General features: G+C 40.3%; 1 protein-coding gene across 1 annotated transcript; it reads right to left on the bottom strand.

Annotated features, from left to right (window-relative positions):
• Positions 1-1,305: 1,305 nt before the first annotated feature.
• Positions 1,306-7,163, bottom strand: LOC102718087 (beta-hexosaminidase 3-like). Its single transcript, XM_015837117.2, has 15 exons — positions 6,869-7,163; positions 6,423-6,768; positions 6,251-6,325; positions 6,071-6,106; positions 5,845-5,956; positions 5,143-5,213; positions 4,884-5,014; positions 4,537-4,602; positions 4,166-4,266; positions 3,924-3,983; positions 3,810-3,843; positions 3,375-3,473; positions 3,219-3,278; positions 2,123-2,373; positions 1,306-1,638 (listed from the first exon to the last, which is right to left on the bottom strand). Exons 2-15 carry the CDS (start codon positions 6,750-6,752, stop codon positions 1,466-1,468), a joined length of 1,599 nt encoding a protein of 532 aa, XP_015692603.2. The 5' UTR covers positions 6,753-6,768; positions 6,869-7,163; the 3' UTR covers positions 1,306-1,465.
• Between the last annotated feature and the right edge of the window lie 2,070 nt (positions 7,164-9,233).

Genomic DNA, 9,233 nt, shown 5'->3' with positions numbered 1-9,233 from the left:
CTAATCACCCTATGTAAAATATACTCATTCTGTAGATAAATTTTTGTATAGCTAAAACATTTTATAACATAGAACAGATAGAGTAGCATAGAAACAGATTTGGATCAAGTACCTCCAGTGTTTTTTTTCTTGGCCTAGCTCACTCATGATGACAAATTATAACATTTGCAAACATATGTGGGGGATTCGGATCAGCTGCAGTCACAATGATGACCGTAACTTATTCAGTTGTTGTTGTCATCCTAGTGCGTGGATGGGACAGTCCAAATCGGTGATGAAAATACTTCGACAATGGATGTAAAGCGTTGATCATCGAAATAGACGACTAAACCCGCGTGCAGTCCTTCAAGGCACCTAATCTCAATTCGTAGGTAGGTTCATATTGCGATGATTTGGTGATATTCATCAACAGGTTAATCTCCATCAGTTCGTCGGCTGTGGACCCGTTAGTTAGTTCGAGTCATCAGTTGATGGAAACGGAAAATCGATAACTGAACCTGAAGGAGATCATCGATCTCGATGTAACACTCATTGATCGGAATTCTCTAATCGCATTTGCGGCTAATGGCGAATGGACGCAACATTCAGAGAAGAAGGGAGTCGGGCCGCCTCGCCGGGTAATGCCCATGGGCCGTATTGCGGGCGACTCGCACGGCCCAGATTCCAATGGTTGGGGGGGTCCAACTACGGGTCTACAGGAACCGTCGGATCAAGATCTCACGGCGCAGATCGATCTGGGCAGAAGAGCTTCCGCCATGGCGCGGCAGCACGAGCACGACCTCGCCGCCAACGCCTCCCGTCCTCGAACGCGGCATCTGGACTGGCCGCCGCCGTGGAGAGTTCAGCCTCTGAGCATCTCCGGCGGTATCCCGGACGACCGAGCAGTTTTGATCCATTTTCTACAAAGAAGAAAAAAAAAAACTTCTTCCATTCTTCACATTTGTTCTTATTTAGGACTAACTTGGTTTTGCCCCTTGCAGTAGTGGTGATGCATTTCTTTCCTGGAGCATGATTCTTTTGAGTGATCGGCGCTGTGCGCAATACGCATGTTAGTAAGTTCTGAAATTATCAGTAGTACCTGAACTGCACAACTATGCCAAACAGTATATTTACAAACAAAAAATAATTTATGAATAAAACCTTTATATATGTATTCTTAGCGATAAAAAAACAGGGCTCAAAAATAAATTTTGGTAAAAAATAGTCCAAAATCAACGTTGAAAATTTAAATTTTGGCTTAAAAGCATAAGCATAAGCGAAAAAATAGAAGCGATCATATTTGGCGATTGGATACAATTACCACAAGAAAATGAGAACCCAGTATTATTGAAACACTCTCGAACACAGAATCGCCCGAGTCACATTGATCGCAACCTTTTTTCCTTTGATTGTTCAGAGCAGTTAAATATGTGTCTGAAATGATTTTCAGTCCAATATGAATAAATAGTTAGTTGCTTTCGGTATCCTACTGCTTTATACAGGAGCTTGGCTCTGCTGGCGCGGAACGTCCATAACCAGTTACTGGTCCAGCAGCAATCCCTCTGTGATTCAGCAAACACCTGAAGCGTGCCAATCTTGTGCTCAGCACTGGTACTTCGTACTCCTTCGAAAGCTTCTCCAATGGAGTCCACAGCCGCTCTTCAAATTAACAAGTGAGTTGGTGAGATGAAAAAGGAACTTTATATAATGGTAGCTTAGCAATTCATCTTTATTTGACAATGCATAGTAACTGTATATGGCCAACACATAACTTTTGAGGTTATAAGATGACATATTGGCTCTCTTCATGTGTTTACTTGCAAACTATAGAAATCAGTTAATCTTATTTTTTATGTTTGAGATAACTGTGGAAAACTGTATCTTATAATGTGTACCGTTATGTAATACTATGGGGGTAAAATCACTTACAAATTTTAACTAATTGACGATGTAGAGTGATAAGTTATGGGGGCATTTAACTTTTTGTCACTTTTAAAAGTACATGATAACAGATTTATCACTCGCTGTCTATGACATGTGAATCCTCATATATTAGACATATGGGTCCAGTGACAAATCTGTTAGAACCAAATACAAAAATGGCAAAAAGTTAATTATTCCTAAGTTATGTAACCGATTATACCTGCAGCTGCTGCAGCACGTGGCCAAATGGTTTGCTGAATGTCAGACGCATCAATGTGTTCACCCCACATGCATACCTCACCACCAAGAACCAACTTCTGCTGTTCCAGGTTCTTGATATTTTTCAGTGGCTCATTCATATAAAATCCATCCCATGTAACTTCCAAGTGATCCAGGTACCACTTATCCTGGTTGCTCACGATGCATCTCAAACCAGCAGCAACAACTTTCTCTGCAACTCCACCTCCAAGCCTGTTAAATTATGGTGAAAAAAAATACCAGCTGTGAATTTCCAGTAGCTTCACAAGAAGATGATCTTGTTGGGTAATACCTCTAAATGAGGAGAAGAAACTGCACTATATAATGGTACCGATCTCTTCCTGTAATCCTTTCACCTTTTCCTAATAACCAATTGCCATATTTAAAGTACGAACTTTCCTCTATTTTTATATTACTTGTTGGACAGCACAAAATGTACATACTACCATGAGTTGTTATTCTCTATGAATGTGCATTTTACTCACGTGTAGAATAAAGCACACAAACTATTTGTTCAAAGAGAAAATCAATGCCATCATAATAATGTATGAATTGAAAATTATCACCCAATGTAAGTGTAACATGTGGTAGCAGGAACATATATTAGAAATATTTAATGGTATGTTCCATCTCGATGATCTTTGCCTTCTTCAAATGATAATACTATCTTATATTTGAGATTTGGCTAATGTGGTCATAAGTGTTCTAATGCTCTCTACTAGTAGTAGTGCTAATCTAGACCATTTATTTTTTCTGATCTAATGAATCAGATCTATTTATACTACCACACCACAACAACTACTGGCAGTAGAATATATTTTTCTACTGGTAGTACACTTTAAATCAACGGTCGAGATTCTTATATCGATAATAATACTAGTAGTAGTAGTAGAATACTACGAGTAGAGAGGATTGTAGTCAAGCTCATGTGGTCAAAATGTTTATTGTAATAGACATGACAATAGAATTTAGCAAGAGCACACAACTTTGTTTCTATTCTTAACAATGATGCTGATAGTTTTTTATATAATGACAGTCAAGAGGCAGTTAGGAAATACCAGTTATGCACCACAGTTCTGCGGTCGAGTTTGTCTCCAAAGTTGTTAAAGGTTTCTTCCCTACAGGAAAAAGAAAGTGTGGGAATTTTTTTAGATAAGAAGAAAGTGTATCGATAGCTATTTGAATGTTTAGATCTGCAAAAACTAGTCATGTACCAGTTAATAACTTCATAGCCATGTGACTTTGCTATCTTTTGAGCTCTCAATACAAAATATCTGTAAGCATCAGATTCTTTCATACCATGTTGGATCAACCTGCACACCAGGAAAAATACTTCAGATGAGATGAAATGAGTGATCATCTCTGCTACACAGAAAAGGCCTGATGATAGTGGTGATGGTGACTCGGCCATCACCAACACATCTACAATTAGCACATATATCTTATTAGTGAACCGATGCTTGGCTCCAGATTGTAAATATTTTGACCTCAGAAACATACTCCGTATATAATTTTCAAGTGTAGTTTTATTTTTGAATCTTCCAAAGGGCAAAGGCATGGGTGTTTGGCTATAATAAACAGAAAAGATGATCGAAATATCAAGTTATGGTATTGTTCTTATTCCTTATTTGTTATAGGTAAAAACATACCATGCTTTAACGCGTGGTGTGGAAGACCAGCAACCTGAAATTCAAGGTAAATAATAATTAGATTTTATACATGAGAGCTGTCACTCTGCAGGTGAGACACTTCTGCAAACTTACTTGTGTTGACCTCATCACCTCCCAAATGTACAAACTTGAACTTAAAAACCTTGCTGAAGTCTGAAACAGTAGCAAAAGTTATAGTGAATATTATACAAGATTATTTTTTCTCACAATATTTCCATTATTCGGTCCATTGAACTTTTTCTTCTGTCGTGACATTAAATGTTATTTTCTCTTTCAAAGTAATAAAAGCACCAGTCAAAATATAACGTGATTTGTGTTGGAAAATCATTAATCACCTGAAAGAATTCCATTAATCACTTGGAATGTGGATTCACTGCTGACATCAAGTGGTTCTTTACAGGTCGCCGATGGCCACAATGACGGATAACCAACACCCCTAAAACAAAAACAAATGCATATTTTTTATAACCTTTTGATGTACTTATAGTCATATCTAGTTATATAATTTCATCTGAAAGAAATTGTGCTTTCTGAATTCAAAATATATGGCATGATTGTGTGAGTACACAGTACAACAAAAACAAAGATTTGAGTTTTCATCAGTAAAACCTGAAAATTCATGGACCATATGCTATAGAAGAACAGCATTGGCAATTTGGCATATTAAATATTTACCATGAGATCCATCAAAAAAATATATATTTACCATGAGAGAGCATGGCCAGGAACATCAATCTCAGCTAAGACATTGACACCTCGTTTTTCAGCATACCTGCAGATTATTGATAAGTTATCTTAACTTGGTTAAATCCAACAGTCTAGCTAACTGATCTCTAAAGTGAAAACATCATTCTCCAAAGAAGGAATGGGATTTGGAGTTTTTTTAATTTTCTGCTGAGTTTCCTTTGCAAATTATATTCTATATGTTTTTGCTGCCATATTCTTAGCTCCTGCTACTTCATAGTGGAGGTAATGTTAGATGTCAAACAATGACCTTAGTTTGATATTTGCTAAACTCTGCTCTTTCACGTGAAAAACGACAGTAAAACTCACTGAACAATGTCGATAGCATCTTCCATTGTATATCTCTCTGAGTAAGAGTATGCACCATTCCATAATTTTGGGTATGAAGGTATTTCTATAGGAAATGACTGTTCATCCACAATGTGCCAATGAAGAACATTCTGTGTGATGATAGAGTAAGCAGATTACATGATGCAACAAAAGGAACCTCTTGAGAAGGTTGTTGCAATGGAGAAAATTATCAGTCAAGATTGAAGAACTTGGTTTGCTCTGAATAGGTCAAACCTACCAATTTGCTGTAGGTCATTGAATCGATTACACTCTTTATTACTGGGACAGGAAGATAATGTCTTGAAGTATCTGTGGCAATCAGTGCACTGAGTTAAAAAAATATATCATATATTATCTCTCCTCAAACTATGTGAGGGAAATCGTAGACATCAAAAATTGTTTTGCATGAACAATAATTAGTGTTCTTCATATAAGCCTAGTATAGAACATGTGGAGTATGTGCTGAGCATTTTAGAATTATCCATGATGGTGGTTAACAAAGCAAAAAAATACTTGTGAATAAATGGAAATGTATTATGAAGAAATGATTTATATACTTTGGTCTAAAAATTCTGATATAAGTTTTTGAAATGAAAAAACCTCTGATATAATTATTTATGTTAATGGAACAGTTTGGAAGCTCCCTGCTGGAAGCTTTTTAATAAAATGGTAAATTCACAGCAATATGTACAAGAACAGAGACAAGACAAAGGAGAGCAACAGAGCAAGGTTTAAAGTTACTATTCCTCCCATGTATCCATGCTAACTTTCTCATATTCTATTTTTCAGGCTAACGATATGATCAGTTGATTATGAATATGTTACTTTTACTTATCTGAAATTACCTCTCAGGATTCCACTGTAGAAGTACCATTACCCTAAAGGCCTTAACGCAACTGTTGTTGACAAAACAAATGCAAATATTCAGACTATATCTTACCAATAAGAAGCCCTCGGTAGGGGAATCTGGGCATGTCTGTGATGGTCCAAGGAGCTGAGGGAAGCTCAATTAACCTCGAGGTGAAGTCAAAGTTACACAATTGGCTAAATGTCTGCAATGGTACAAAGTGCATTGTTAGATTATCGGCAAGTGACCATTCATTGTCTTAATTTTATCTATCTATAGTCACGCATTTGCATTGCGTGGATAAATCACGCGAAGTTACCTCCAAGGCATGAAGTGCTCCGAAAACTGTTTGGGCCTGCAAGAGAAACAAAGTGAGAGATGATAGCAATAAAATGTCACAATTTGTAGAACCAAGCAACAGAACGTCATTCTTTTCCCTACGTTCAAGAAATAGCATCTGCAACTGCGGTGTCAGCATCTAATGTCTTATTCTGCCCACCTCAATTTGCGCATAAATTGGATTTCCAGTTGCAGGCACTGATAAATTGTATGATTCATCCACCCCGAAGTTGAGCTGCAGGGGACAAAATCAGCCAAATGCAGGTCACAAGAAGGTGAGAAAAGGACATCACAAAGTTCATAATTAGTCAGTCCTGCAGGCTGCAGCTTACCTCATCGCCGGGCAAATGCACAACCACATTCACGCCGGCGAGCAGCGGCAAGCCCTGGTAGCTGCCATTGATGACGTGGTCCAGCTCTATCAGTGCCACCATCCTCTGGAACGCGTCCTTCAGGATGGCCTTCCCGTCGGCGTACTTGCTTCCCTCCGCCGTCATCCTGAGGTCCTTGCTGACGTGCACCGTCTGCTCCCCTTTGCTCACCGACTTGGGCAATGGCCACAGCTGGACGACGCTCCCATCGTCGGCGGCGGCGGCTGAACGGACCGCCACGAGCACCGCCACCGCCACCAACAGCGACCACTTCGCCGGCGCCGGCGCCATCCCTGCACTGCAACAGCTGCAGAAACCGGCAGGTACGGTGTCACGGCTATGTAGCAGCAGAATCCGCAAGAAACGCACACGGAATTAAGGCATTAATTCCGACGAGGATCCCGCACCTACTGAATGCGGCCTCAAACCGTCGCCGCCAAGACCGGTAACGCCGGCCGCCGCTCGCCGCTCGCCGGAGGAAGAAAGAATCAAAACAAAACAAAACAAAAAAAAAACGCTGCCTTTTCGATTCCGGGTGGGTGAAGTGGAGGGGGGAGCTTAATAATGCGCGCCAGCGGCTAGGTGGCAAGAAAAAGGACCCAACTTTAGCGCCCTTTTGCTACTGCCTTCCCGCCTTTTGCAAGAAAAAACAACAGCAGGATGATCCATCGATCCTGCTGCTCCAGTCCGTCCTGCCTTTATGAGATGTGCCAAACTAGCAGTGGCAGCAGGCAGCGATGCTGGCGAAATGCAGCCACAGCTCGCAACACAAGCATGTGATCAATGGCGTGGTGTTAGTTGCACTTGCACGGTAACATGGAGATGGAGACATCGAAGCTAGGGTAATGGTGGATGTGGATGAGAAAAGGAGGGGTAAGGTAGGAGAGAAAGAAAAAGGCTTTGCTGTCTGTGACCCAGGCAGGACAGAATTGATGATGAATTGATGATCAATTGGTACTGACATTGTTCACTGGAATCTCTTTGCTGAATGAAACAAACAGAGGAGAAGATTAAGGGAGAAGGGGTAGGAGTGCCTGTGTCACAGGTAGGTAAAAGTAGTTTACTGACAATGCCGAGCCTAGCTTGGAGTATCACCTAAGATTAGTGTGTTGTGTGCGCTTAAAGCTAAGCGAACACACTGATGTTTCTTGGAGCGTGTGTTAAAAATAACGTGCTTGCGACTCACATGTGTGTAGAGGTGAGATTGAGATCATGTGATGTAATTTCCGTCTTTAACATGATTACATACAGGAAAATGCTTATGACGCTCACGGCGGCTGGCGTGCTACCGCAGCGTAGTCGCACCGGCGCCCGTTACCTCGTAGACGGATCGTACCGGAGGCGTCGTACTTATAGCGTAACTCATTATATACATATGGGCTCAGAAAGCGATTGAGCTTATATGTTAGTGACACGTGATGATGTATCTTTAAAGAAGAGAAATAAAATTCTAAAAGGCGATTTCATAATTTCATTGTTAGTGGAGTTTTTGAATTTTACAGGATTTCGGTTGGCAGGAGGAGCTGGGTTATTACGGTGTGCAGCACTGAAGAGCAGTAGCAGAAGGGAGCATCTGTTGCCGTAATCAGTTTGGTGGTAGTAGATCACATGTACTTGTCCCTTTCTCCCTGTCCATTGCCTACTGACACGTGATGGTCCTTCCTCTCGTGACCCCGTTGGTCTCATGGCCTGCCTCGGATTATGCTAGTCCTACATTTTTTTTTGGTTTACATAACTCTTAAATAAAATCCTTTTATCCCTACTGCAGTGAGAATATTTGATGCCATGGGACTGATATTCTATTGCTTTCATGATCATCCAGGGGGTACAATCTGCACACTTCGAGGAAAAACAAAGTCATTGAAAATTAGCCAGTGAGATAGTACAACCTGCATTTGACCATCCTACACTGAAACCTGCAGCGTAGGGCCCACATGTCAGTCTGCAGTACTCTCTGCAGTATTGCAGAGGATGTGCGTCCCCTAAACTGATACTACTACTTTATTTGTCACAAAATATACATTTAAGTAATATGCTATTCTTTTAAAGTAAGGCTGAGGTAAAAAATGGTTGTGATTGGTTTAGAGGATAAGTGGTGGTTGTGATTAGTTGAGATAAAAAGATAAATGAAGAAGTGTTTATATTTTGAGATAGATTTGAATTCTATAATTTGCTATATTTTGATAAGGATGGGGCCGTTACTCTTTGTGGCATGTTTATGGTTCACGAAACCACTAGTTACCACAGCGATCACATAGCTAACTTTTGGGACACAAAAGCGGTAATCGGCGGTTTTATTTGGATAAAATTTGTTCAAATTCAGAATTTTCTCGGTTCAACGAGCAGATGGTTTTAATTTAATGTGGCAAACCACGACAAAACCATCTATACTAGGGATTCGCTCGGTTCAACCAACGGTAGTTTTCGCTTTAAAACACGCAGCTACAATGATAAAACTATAGCAAAACCATCCCTGCCACCAATTTTGAATTTAAAATTTGGAAGATGAATTCAGTACTGCTTCGGTTTCATGAAACCCTGGACATGTTATTAAATTCATATTAAGGTTACAACTTCTTAACGGTGAATGCGCAACCTATTTCCTGATTAATTTCGTGAGAATCAGGCAATGGCCAGTAGCCAACAGCAAGAATCAGTTGCCTTCCCGTGTACTCCTATCACCGTTGTGGCCTTGTGGGAACCATTGTTTGCTTGGTACAGAGCTAGTGCGTACTTGTTGAGTTAATGTCGAGTGCGACCCAGGGCCGGCTC

This window comes from Oryza brachyantha, chromosome 5, assembly GCF_000231095.2.
Source record: "Oryza brachyantha chromosome 5, ObraRS2, whole genome shotgun sequence".
Taxonomy (NCBI): domain Eukaryota; kingdom Viridiplantae; phylum Streptophyta; class Magnoliopsida; order Poales; family Poaceae; genus Oryza; species Oryza brachyantha.
The sequence above is the reverse complement of the archived record's forward strand: the minus strand, read 5'-3'. Positions and strand labels throughout refer to the sequence as shown.